General features: G+C 37.5%; 1 protein-coding gene across 1 annotated transcript; it reads right to left on the bottom strand.

Annotated features, from left to right (window-relative positions):
* Positions 1 to 398: 398 nt before the first annotated feature.
* Positions 399 to 8,246, bottom strand: LOC139116793 (inverted formin-2-like). The gene is made up of 6 exons (XM_070679455.1): positions 7,304 to 8,246; positions 5,820 to 5,935; positions 2,866 to 3,059; positions 2,272 to 2,392; positions 1,388 to 1,561; positions 399 to 1,011 (listed from the first exon to the last, which is right to left on the bottom strand). The coding sequence occupies exons 1-6, from the start codon at positions 7,674 to 7,676 to the stop codon at positions 1,003 to 1,005; spliced, it is 987 nt and encodes a 328-aa protein (XP_070535556.1). The 5' UTR covers positions 7,677 to 8,246; the 3' UTR covers positions 399 to 1,002.
* Between the last annotated feature and the right edge of the window lie 4,723 nt (positions 8,247 to 12,969).

The raw sequence follows: 12,969 nt of genomic DNA, 5'->3' as shown, positions 1-12,969 counted from the left end.
TTTCTTGAAATTGAAAAATCTGCTCATCTTTCCAGTTACCGTGAAAGCTCTATTACCGATGTACGTTTTATCTATTATTGAATCCTTAATAGGTGTAAGGTTGCAGGGGGATTTAGCGGAGCTGTTTTGACTGTGATGTCTTCCCTAGGTGACTAGGGTGCCGTACTTCAAGAGGTTTAGTCCGACCTAGAATTTACTGTCGGTGTATTTTCGGATACAATATTCCGTTGGTGAATAGTTTCTTGCTCTGTCTGTCCAGTTCATGTTAGAAAAGCTTGTAACTGAATTTGTTCACAAAACCGAAGTGTTTAAAACGTTGTTGTTGTTGTTGTTGGCAAACTTTTGTCCAGACTTGAATACAAATGTCAACAATATCATTGCATATAGTACAGAGTACGTTGTTTTTGCATGACTTTTATTCAAAATTTCAATATTAGTGCTCTATGGAGAAGAAAGAGAAAATGACCTTGTTTGTCAGAATAAAATAAAATATTTTCAAAATTTGCACAAGTCCCTTCAATGTTTGATTTGAAATCACATTTTTCCTTGGATGTCTTTACTTGACCGAATGAAAGGAAAGTCGACAGATGGTTAAAAAATGATATATTAAAACTGTGGCACATTAAAGTACATGTATATCCGTTTCACCTTTATAAAACAAGTACCTGATAGGTTAGTATGGTACATGAGGTTCATCACTGTACTTGCCGGCGTGTAGGCTTCATGAAGCAGCGGAACCACTGTTACTAATTTTAAGAAGAGATGTTTACTTACAACTTTTTAAGTTGTCTGATACCAAATGTTAAACATTCTATCCAGCGTTCTACTCTTGTGATAAAAATTACATTTCAGCACTGTAATAGTTATAAACATGCAACTCTGGAAAATAATATTGACAAACAAACTCTGAAAGGAGTTAACGGCATGACTGGTGTTCCAGGTTGTAATTTAATTTCAGTACAATTCTTAAGTACCGAGACTGTGGTAGGGATTCGATGGAGTTCACGTTTCCTGCAAAATGAGCAAATTAAAACCACATTAGTAATTTGTAACAGCGCAGTTGCCATGATTGACAGCAATGTGTGCATTTTTTGACATTGTTGCTGAGAATTGTATGATTTTTGCCGTATCACGCAGCTAAAATTATCTGTCAACTCTTTTCTTATTGTCAGTAGAAGAATATAAACGTGTGTAGCTGTATGTAAGAGTCTGGGTGGAAATCGTGAGAGTCATAATCAGCATCGAAAAAAATCCAATTCCCAGTATATACCACATTAACACACAAACACACACTTCTGGCGAAGTTATTTTACTCTGCAATCTTGCATTTGATAAAAGAGCTCAGATATATTATTTGATCATCGCAGTCGCTTGATTCACAGCTTACCCTTACTAGTCGTTTCCAGATGTCATCAATAATACTGTCACCGCTAAAGACAGCTCCTGCTTCAGCTTCGGATGAAAGGCCGGCATCAATTTCATCCATAAACCAAGAGTTGTACAGTTCTTTATAACTTGCACCGTCTGCTTTGTGTTGCCCTGTTCTAGTGTTTCTATTTTTCTGCAAAGAAGATACATCTCTGTAGTATAGTCAAACATACACATACCACACAATTACTTGATGTCCTCGGAACACTTTCATTTGAAACTATTAAATCAAATCATGTCTATCTATTGGCGTACGTGTACAGTACAGCGCCCTCTATTTCAAATCACCAAAAATGTTTTAAATTCAGGTTACGCTAATATACATGCGGCAAGTTTGATTAAGCAATAATTATAATTTAAAATCATGCTGCAATCTCTTTTGGCATACGGTGCACAGTAGGGGCGCCCTCTGTAACACATGATCGAACAAATGACGCTCACAATCATTCGAAAAATTTGAATTTTAATTCTCCCCATCAATATTCACTTTCTATATTCAAGGTCACTTCATAAGGAAGTTTGCAAAGCCACTGTAAGTTTTTCGATTTAATTTTGTTTTGAGGGACCCTACACATAAAAGGCTAAAATTCAAGAGGATAAATTACCAAAACAAAGTGCAAATATACTTCGTTTATTTGTTTTTAATGGAATCAAATATTGGCAAAATATGTCCCAAAATAGCAAAGTTTTCTCAATAGCGAAAGTACATCATCCTGTGTTGTAAATGCAAATATACAAATGCTTCACCATCAAAGATTCTTCCAATAATTAATGACATGACGTTATATCAAGACAAAGTAATATTACTTCATGTGATTATTTAATTAATATAATTCTACTTACATCTGTGGGTGTTCCGATGGGTCCGTCAACTTCATCAAATCCTTCCTCTTCTTCGTAGTCATGCAGCAGAAGATGTTCAAGGTAGTCAATCTGATCGACAATCGCCCCACACTCTTCTTCCCTAAAAAATTGATTTTATTCACTCTCTCATTACTCGACCATATTGCCGTAATTTCATGTTGAGTTGAATGACTGGCTTGTTAAATTGTCACATGGAAAAATCATCTTTTGCAGGTGTTCACGTGACATGATGTCAAGGCGACAGTGATTCATACTGATAATATCAATTCCATTCTACGCCAATGAATCGCGAAATTTTACATAATCCAATAATTTTTACATTAGTACGCAAATTTGTCTGTTTCGGGAACAGTATCGTGAAAGAACCTATTAGTCAACTCAAAGACGCTGACTTGTACTACAATGTGACAACGTTGAGACACGCTATCCGGAGTATCATTCCAGAAATTTTAAAATATGGATATTTAAAAACCATGCAATATTACAATACAATATAGAAAATAGTTAGTCTCAGTCCTTACTTACGAGGATTATGGCTGGTACATTTTTTTACAATTTTGTTAACTAGCTTACCTCAGCTTATCAAGAATGTCGAGAATTCCAAGCTCCAGGAACGCTTCTCTCGTTTGACGTCCCTCTGCGGTGTCAGCCATCTTAACTAACAAACTATTTACAAAAACAACCAATGTCAACTTGTATTTTGAAGACTGAGTCTTTTCTAATTCCTCGATGATAATGCTGAATCTGTGCCTTTGACCTCTTTCTCTCTGAAACATTACAAAACGAATGTGGTACCTTTTTAGTAATTTTTATACATCGCACACAATAAGTAGCTGTATTGACTTTAAAAAACACGAACTCGTTTCAGCAGACAAGAAAGTTAATAGTAGAAGGTCGTTTGATATCGTATGGGAAACCAATGCACAGTAGACACCTTCGGAAAATCTCCGATAACAGTAGAAAGCGACCAAAACTGGACACATAAGGAACTTACTAAGCCAATCTTTGAAACCCCAAGATGTGAATTGAATTTCCCTAAGCATACATATAACTCAACACGTAGCTACATAGCTACACATACATATACATAGATACATAGATACATACATACATACATACATACATACATACATACATACATACATACATACATACATACATACATACATACATACATACATACATACATACATACATACATACATACATACATACATACATACATACATTGAGTTCGTAGATATGGTTAGAATCAGTCCAACTACAATGTAGATACAACACTTTGACAGAGACTTTGAATTACTTTGAAGGAAAGAGCAAGTTCCTTTGTCTACGGTTAAAAACTTTATTTTACCAACGTTTCGACCACTGAGAGAGCAGTGTAAATCTCAAATTTAAAAAAAACATAAAGTGAGACGGATACTCTGTTAAAACTGATATGATATAAATAAAAAGGACAATGCTATAATACTGGATTTAAAATTAGAAAGTAAAATTATATGAGAAACGAAATAAAACTTACAAAAGTTATCGCGCCAGAAGATGTGTTTCGATGATAATAAGGAGAGTGGAGAAAGACAATAGAACAAAGGACTCCCCAGGTGAGTATTTCAGCGGTTGGGCTCCCCAGGGGGAGGAGATATTAGGGCCCGGTGCCTTACAAGTCCTTTTTATTGATTCCATGTGGGGATAGTGTATTTAGACAAGTTATTATTTTGAGTTCTAATTGCTTCCGTATCTGAGTTTTCTGTGAGAAGACTTTACCTATACTTCACCAATACTGTGATCGTGTAATTGAAACGTTCTGTAACTTATGTGTTCTTGTGGTTACATATGCTATAGATATGCCCATTAATTTGCGCCGCAGTTCACGTTGTGTTTCTCCTATATACCTGATCACACTTCTGGCAAATAATGGCGTATATCTGGTTGCGGGTTGAACATGTCAATTGGCCTGTGATATGGAAAGACTTGTCGGTGTGTTTATTCTTGAGGACTCCACTTTCCTGTGACAGCATGATTTTGCTTTGGTTGCATGTATTGCACGGTGTGGATTTTCCGGGACTGGTTGATTTGTTGGTGCTGTTAATTTTGGCGTGGACGAGTATTTTCTTTAAATTTGGCGGTTGACGATATGTAACGATTGGAACGATTTAACGATGCAACGATTAGTGAAAGATAGCCTTGGTGATATGGTTGAAATAGACGCCAGTGCTTTTGAAAGATGGTCTTTTGATCGTCTGGTGCTGGGTTATAGCCGGATTGTCTTTCGGAAACGGTTTGATGGTGTCCATATGATTATCACGGGCGTTCTCTCTGCTGTGAAACTTGTATTGTAGTCTGCATTTGCGTTTCAGTTCCTGTATGTCGGCTTTGACTTCTGATTTGTTGATATGTTCACGTTTTGGACAAAACGTCAGACCTTTAGCGAGTATTTTTGTTCTGCTGCCGTTAGAGAGGATGATGATATATTAATGACACTTGATTGATCAGGATTAAGTTGTGCCTTGTGTTTCTTTTGATAATCACTGGCGTGTCTATTGTTACGTTTTGTTTTAAAAAAGTAAGGGCTTTTCTTCTTATGCTTGTTTTCTCAGTTTTTATTTCGAAGGTTGACTGTCTCGTATGTAATTGTTGGACAGTTTCACAATCAAGTCTGCTTCTGATCTCCGCATTAGACGACGGAGATCTTTGTTCATTTGTTGTTCTTGTCTTTGTGCTCAGATATTATCAGTTTGATGCATGTTCGTTGTCCCACCTGTTGTAAAAGGATCCGATGCTTTGCTTTCATTCGGACGCAACTTAATGTGTTGCCCTGTCGGTTCTGTCTTCTAAACGAGGTGTGTTATCAGAAATTAACACTGCATTCTAAAAATATAAACCACATTGTTATTTTATTACTCATATAATTTTCATTTTGTTGCTTTTAAACCCAGTATTTTAGCATTGTCCTTTTTATTTATATCATATCAGTTTTAACAGAGTATCCATCTCACTTTATGTTTTTTTTAAATAATAGATTTACACTTCTCTCTCAGTTTCTTCATACTATATCCAGTTCTTTACATCAATTTACACTGTGTTTTTATCATTTCGTTTTCATATTTTAGACCACGAAGAAGACCTCCTGTGTGTGGTCGAAACGGTAAAATAGTTTTTAATTGTAGACAAAGGGACGTGGACTTTCCTTCAAACTACATACATACATACATACATACATACATACATACACACACACACATACATACATACATACATAGATAGATAGATACATACATACATACATACATACATACATACATACATACATACATACATACATACATACATACATACATACATACATACATACATACATACATACATGTATGTTATATGCAAGCATGTACGTTTATATATCCATATAAGACGGGCACACAGAAAGGCAGGCTGACAGGCATACATGCATTTGTAAAGATTCAATAAATGTGTACGCAGAAGTAAATGGACCAGAAGAGGCATTTTGAGAATTTACAACAATACAGTACCTTATAAAACTCAAGTGCACTGATAACTGACTGATGACCATCCGGAGAATACATTGCCAGTGCCGAGAGTATTTCAGTCACAGCTATCTTCGTTTTCGTGTACCTCGACTGTACACCTAAAATAAAACAATGAATAGAATTACTTAATATGTGGCCATTTGAAGTACATTCTGGAGAATATCTGTGATATTGACAATATCTAGTAGCCCATGGGCCGTGCGCTGGCCTTTTCTGTCGTGTTTTCTGTACACGGGCCGACACGACACAACAGAAAAAGCTAGCGCACGGCCCGTGGGCTACAATTATTGCAGCCAGAATAGTATCTAGCCTCAAGAGTAAAGATCCCTGTTTATGACAGTTTTGTGAAACCACGTTACCACACTGAACGAAATGCTGCCTTCTTTCGAGCGTGTTTACTGTCGATTCTGACCAGAATTAACCGACTGAGTGGAGGTATCGAACGACACTTATGGAACCTGAATTATCACACGAAGCGATATTTAATAAAACTCGATATTGTTTATTTTAAGAGGTAGCATCGTGGTTAAAGTTATATAAATAATTCCGTGTATCTCAAACTCTGAAAAAAGATGGCATTACCTGTCGAGTAATCGAGTTTCAAAAATGTGTTTCAGTGAGTAATAAATAAATCGCTGAATGCAAGTTCTCTATTGTCACCAACTCGCTGGCTGCAATGGTCAACTGCATTTATAAATTATGACCATCATGAGGTACTCGACCTATTTTTCAAAAGTTGGTCATGATCTAGCGCTATGTACTAAATGTATGACGTATTTGTAAAATGTTCAGGTCGGAAGGTCAAGATGAAGGGTTTCCTTGTGACAATGTATATCAATGTATAGTTACATTCAATGTCGAGCAATGATCACAGACATGATCATTGTGAATCGTTCACAGGAGAGCAATTCTGACTGGGTGCATGCGGGCGATAAAAACAATAAATTACATTTGCTGGCACTGACACTCAACTCGATTCGACAATCAAATAAACCGCGTGATAAGTGCGTGAGCGACTGTTGACATATTTATATTTTCTTAGCGAGAAAGACTTCAAAAAGGGCACAGTAAAATGAATTTTTACGGCAAGAAATAACTCATAATATTATTGAAAATAAAAATAAAAATCACTAACGATTTTTATCTAATGCACTGTCAGAATGTGTCTGTTATATAACTGGATATATTTTGCATAGTGAAATCAATGTCATTATTACCGCTGTGAGCACATCCGGGTACTAGATCGCGATATTATCACTCTTTCCGTTAATTAGCGTGTATTCATGGAGATAATTAATATTTAACATGATGACAGCCATGACAGAAAATACTCGTTGAACAAGGCTCAATTAATTTTCACGAACCTCAGGTCACCTGCTCGAGTTTCTGAAGCTCAGGACGTGTCTATGCAATGCCGACACAAATTCCATCAGAATAGAGGAAACGACATTAAATTGCCCACTTACCAAGCAATATATTATGGACCAGTCTTTTGTTTGCTTTCTGTAGAATGAACTTCAGCCCAACGCCCTTGTTCAGGACAGTTCTGATACAAAATGCACACTTCAACGAGGCGTCTTCGTCGTCCCGTCGTTCTCCAAATCGGGCTAGATTTTCCGTCAGCACTGACAGGCCATCCCTTCTGAGGAACTCTGACATCCATGGCACATCGCTTGTGTTGAGCCGTGTTGCTATTCCATCGTAGTTCGTGTCCCTGTGCAAGTTGAGAAATTGTATGCACAGTTCCGGGTCGCAATTTTCCACACTTTGGTTCGAGAAGTTCGGGTCCACGTCCGACGGTGGAGTTCCCTGTGTCGCTGGGTTCACCGTGTTAGCCATGTTTGAAACCTGTGACAGTCAGACGGTCAGATATCGGGGTTCACGTCGGTCAAATATTTGAAGTAGCAATGGCTGGTAGAGATATGTGCTGTGTGTTATAAATAAACCCTTTGACTGTCCTCCAGCCAATCAACCGGGCTTTAACTACGTGCCGTAGCTTTGAATATTCTGCGGTGTGACGCTTTCCGTTTCCCGTTTACTACGAATTAACATTAAAAATCCTTCTCGTGAATTTACATATTGTTGCTGTACAGGATCCCGATTCCTGTTAAATTTGGTGTCAAAATGTAAACACTCCATCACGAACAACGGTTTTACTAATATACCCCGTACACTTTTATGAATGGATGTATTTCCAGATATCATCAAAGGTCACTTGAGTATAAATGCCATTTATATTACATGTAATGGTTGTATGCTAGTGTCTGGTTGTGTTGCTGCCACGTTTGAGACGCAAACAATATGAGTTCTGTGAGCGTGGATTACGACACAAGACCTTAGTCATTAGCGTATGTTTAGATCGCTATAATACATGTATATCATACCAATATTGATGGCGCAAATATAGGCGTGGCAGGGCTGTGTGGTGGGAGGCCGTATAACGCCAGTAACACACAGCCCTGACACGCACTCAGAGCAAGCGCAAATATAGCGATCCTATTCATCGAGTTGTAAAAATCACAAAACATAAGTGGCAGCCAAGCAGATTATTTCAAGAAATTGTAACCAAAGGTGTTTTCAGTGTTTTTAAGTGTAAATATAGGATAGGTCAAAGAATTTTGGGCAAACCAATTATTCGCAACTGCGCTCCACATCACGCTTTGAAAAGCTTCCTCTGCCACCCACAATTTTCCCAAATCTTCTCCCACTACCAAAACTCCCAAGTATCCCTCTCCACGACATCGGAACTCACCATTGTCCTCATCCGAGAACAAAATTTCCCCTCAACACATGATTTTGCCATTCTAACCAAGGTGTGCTTAAAATAAAAATATAACACTTAAATTTTCCCCGCCTACTGACTTAAGAGTGATGCCCTCTTCCCCGCCCACTGATTGAATAAAATATATTCCCTCCTACCACCGAACGTCTTTTTTCAAGAATAGCTCCATTCCCTGACCCTCGTTGATCGAATTCGCGGCATAGCACAGCTGCTCCAGCTGGGAATTTTTCCCTAATAGAACGCTCGCGCGTGCTCCACGCGCGAGCGCTCTGTTAGAGAAAATTTTCCTTTTTATCACGGATCGCACCAGATTTTCAATATGCTGTTATGATATAACAGCAATAAACCATTTCAGCAACGGGTATACAAGACTACTCGATTTTGTCTAGTTCACGACATATATGCGCTGACTATAGTTCTTTCATATGTCGCGAGCCGGTACGTCAAAACATGACGGTATACCTGTCGCTGAGTGTGGTTTATTGCTTCTGATTCTATATATCATACGCATGTAATACGTAATGCATTTTATCTGGTATTCGTCAGTCATTTTCCGAAGGGAATAATTTTGACCGGATGGACCGTTTACAAAGAAATATCGTACATGCGATTTTCCCGTGCTACGTGCCCTTCAGGCTGTGGTACTGGTAGTGATGATGTCAGCCTTAGGGTAACCCCGTCCCCTCCTACCATGCACACAGTGGTACGATGAACGAGGGGGTTAAGGAATTTATGGAGGGGGTAAATATGTCACAAACACATCCTTTGGGAGAGTAAGATTTTGCAAACGTAGTCTTGGGGCGCGTCACAACTTACAATGACTTACTTTATTATGAATGCGAAGTCTAAATATGTTGTTTACAGTTTTCATAAAACTTCAAAATGATGCTGTAAGAATTGCAGCTGTTGTTCCCACTGCATAGATTAACGGTTGAAGAAGAGGATGATGTTAGTCATGGCGATAATGGTGATGTGGTTTTGAATGTGCTGAACATTAATAGTGATTCAGACTGCAGTGAATCCACTAGAAGTGAAAATGATAGCGACACCGAAGATGATGCAACAGATACTGTCAAAGTCATTCTATCTGGTTGTTATTTGGAAATCTCAGTGTCAGTGTCAATCAAAGTATTGTGTGAGTTTAGAAGTTTCACAAACACAAAGCATTGATCAAGTAAGTAAGTAAGTAAGTAAGTAAGTAAGTAAGTAAGTAAGTAAGTAAGTAAGTAAGTAAGTAAGTAAGTAAGTAAGTAAGGCCAGGAAGAAAAAATAAATTGTTCATCGGAATCGCCGCTTCCACTTTGGCATACTTGGAATTTTTTTGATCGCGACAAATTCTTACTTCCGCATTACAAATATTTTTAGTACTGCCGCTGGTGGCGCCCTACACTTTGTCGGGTTTTCGCGGGCACGGGATTTTGAATGAGACTTCCGATGTGTTTGAACTTAGTTGACTGCCAACGCGTTGTTGTGATGTCTGAATTTGGCGAATCACGACGCTAAGTGGGTCGATTTGGCCAGAAATTTCCTCGTTTTGTAAAGGTTAGTACATGTCACATCATGAGTATTAATTTGATCGCCAACATTCCACGTGATGGCCAACAGTTAGTTCCAAAAACGCTATTCAGACTTAGTGTTTGTCCTGATATTACATTCGGCGATTTGTTCAACAAGATCGTGACAGCAGATGGACGGTGCATCCGATTGAATGAAAATTGCATCGAAAGTATAAAAATTTACGGCAATGACAAAACACATGGTTGCGTCGATGTTAAAGTATCATTTGAAGCTTGCTGTTTCCATTGCGGAGTACAAGACAGCCTTCTGATTGATGACTACATAACTTCACAGTACAGTGTTGTCAGACCATTGTGTAAAATGTGTAGAGATAATGGTAAAGAGGCCAAAACATGGGGCCAAAGTATAATGAAAAAATTCAGATGCTAGGTCCCACAAGGACAATATTAAATGACAATACTGAATTGTTGGATTTCAGTGATTTGCTGTTCATTTCAGTTTTATTCTGAGAGAATGTTGAAATACTCTGTTGTGCAAACACTAACTGTGAATATAATGGCCTATGTTATTGTTGGGAAATGTAGTATTGAATTCAGTTACCAGTATCAGTGTTTCTTGTCTGTGATATTTCTGGTAAAAAGGGAAACAATTATCTTGCCTTGTCTGCATCTGTGCAAAAATGCCAGAGAACCGCATTTACCTTCGGCCTAAAAAAAATAAAAAAATTTTCGCTCGCCGCTCCCGAAACTTGCTCCCAAAAATCCGATGAACAAGATTTTTTTTCCTCTGGCCTAAGTAAGTATTTTTTTCTTGTTATCAACTTGGATATCTATTAACACTAACATTTTTATAAGTTCTCTTAACTGTTTTCTTTTATTTTGCACCGATTGCTCAAATTTCGGCTCATCGTGGCTGGTGCTGAAACCACTGCCTTTTGATAATAAATAGTTTGTTCTTTTTTGTTTGTTTTGTTTGTTTGTATACGTGTTCATTTGTGGTCGCTGACCCAAACAGACAATGGAATGTTTAAAAAAAATTCAAGCAGACAACTTCAACACAGTCCTTGTATACGTACACTAAACCAACATTCTATCGAGGTCGCATCGCAATTTTTTATAGTAGACCGCCCTCACTATATGTAATATAGCCAGTATACCAAACGAAGGGAAAGATGCAAATAATGCTGACAGGACAAACAACTTTCACGACTATTGCGTTAAATGCAATTTGATTTGCAGCTTTTTCAGTTATATCAAAGCAAAGTGCATTCTCCATTTGCCAGAGATGGCGCCATAGCACTAATTTTTAGTCCAGGGAAAGAATTGTCCATAACAATAACCTTTACCGTAATTAGCGAGAAATTTATATGTGGTACCTGTTTGGAAAAAAAAGCGCAGAAATTGAGAAATGTAACATGTATTTTAACTTAATTTTCTTTGCCAAAGTGTTGCCTGTTTTGAGCAGTAATTTGAAGACCGTCCCTATGTTTACAAGGTTTAAGTATAAACTTACAGCAAAGAAAAATTATCATCGCTAATATATATCTATTTATAATCCGAAAATCATCATCACAATTGAAAGTTTACGAAATCGAGCCACAAATACACAATTGAAAGCAAATACATTCGGGCAGAGATACAGATTGAAATAATATTTCTTGTTTTGCAGCTTTTAGAAAATGCGACCATCGGAGTGAACTCGAGCAAAATATATAAATATGGCACAAAAGCACATGGAGCTAATTTGTATTTTCCTCTATGTCTAGTTCATTGGATAAAACTTTTGAAGGTATCGCTTGGGCTAAGAATTGTCCGTGGCAATGACACCATCGATGTATCTGAATGTCTAGTAGAAAACCTTCGTCGTTGATATCTCATTTTGAAAACAATTCTTCTTGGGAATATAGAAATAAGTCCTCAAATAGGGAGATCACAATTAGTCACTATATGAATTTCTCTCTAATGCAAATGCACCTTTTATATTCCACGAATGTGTACTGTTGTCATTGATGATTCATATCCTTCTCTGTGTAGAACTCTTTCGCACCCTTTGGCATCATTTCAAGCAAAATACATTTTAATATAGCCTGATGCTTGTACTTGTAACAGCGAGAGAAGTTTTTATGGGAATAAGGTCGAGTGGATAATAATTTCATGAGCTGTCTCAGTTCGTCGTGTGATGTTATTGTATAAAGGGTAGGAAAAACCATGCTATAATTTCTCTCTCTTTTTTTCGAATAGGTCTCATATATAAATTTCCGCTAATAAGGGCAAAGGTCTTTGTGTATAGACAAATTACGGTCCCTCCACAAATTAAATTAATGTGACGAACTTAATCTCTCCAGTTTCAACCAGAGTTGCTGCCAAAATAACTCTAGTACATATATTTTGATAATAAATTTCTCCTTCAAACTTACTATATAGGTTTTTCGCGTGTCGAAATAGAATGGCTCGAAATCGAAAGGATTGGAAATCGAAAGGAAACTTTAAACCATTCACCCCTCCAAGAACAAAAATCAGAGGTCACAGTAAGTCTGTATTACCATAATTTTAGTGTCATGTGATATAAGCATCTCCCACTGTATCGAGTTCTTTGAAAGCTGAAATTTGTCAAAATCGCATATGAGCCATGATTTTCAATGTTATGTATCTGAAAAAGCATAAATTTTCCCCAACACATATCTTGTCTGCTTTCTGCTACCTACACGTACAAACTTTAAGAAAATGAGGGCGCTTGTACTTTTTGCAGTCCTTCAGCGACTCCTTTAACTGTTGCAATTATTGATGTGTTATGCTATGAAGAGAGTATACTATGACGGCGATACTTCTTGAA

Source organism: Ptychodera flava, chromosome 18, assembly GCF_041260155.1.
Source record: "Ptychodera flava strain L36383 chromosome 18, AS_Pfla_20210202, whole genome shotgun sequence".
NCBI lineage: Eukaryota > Metazoa > Hemichordata > Enteropneusta > Ptychoderidae > Ptychodera > Ptychodera flava.
This window is presented reverse-complemented; position numbering and strand designations above follow the sequence as displayed.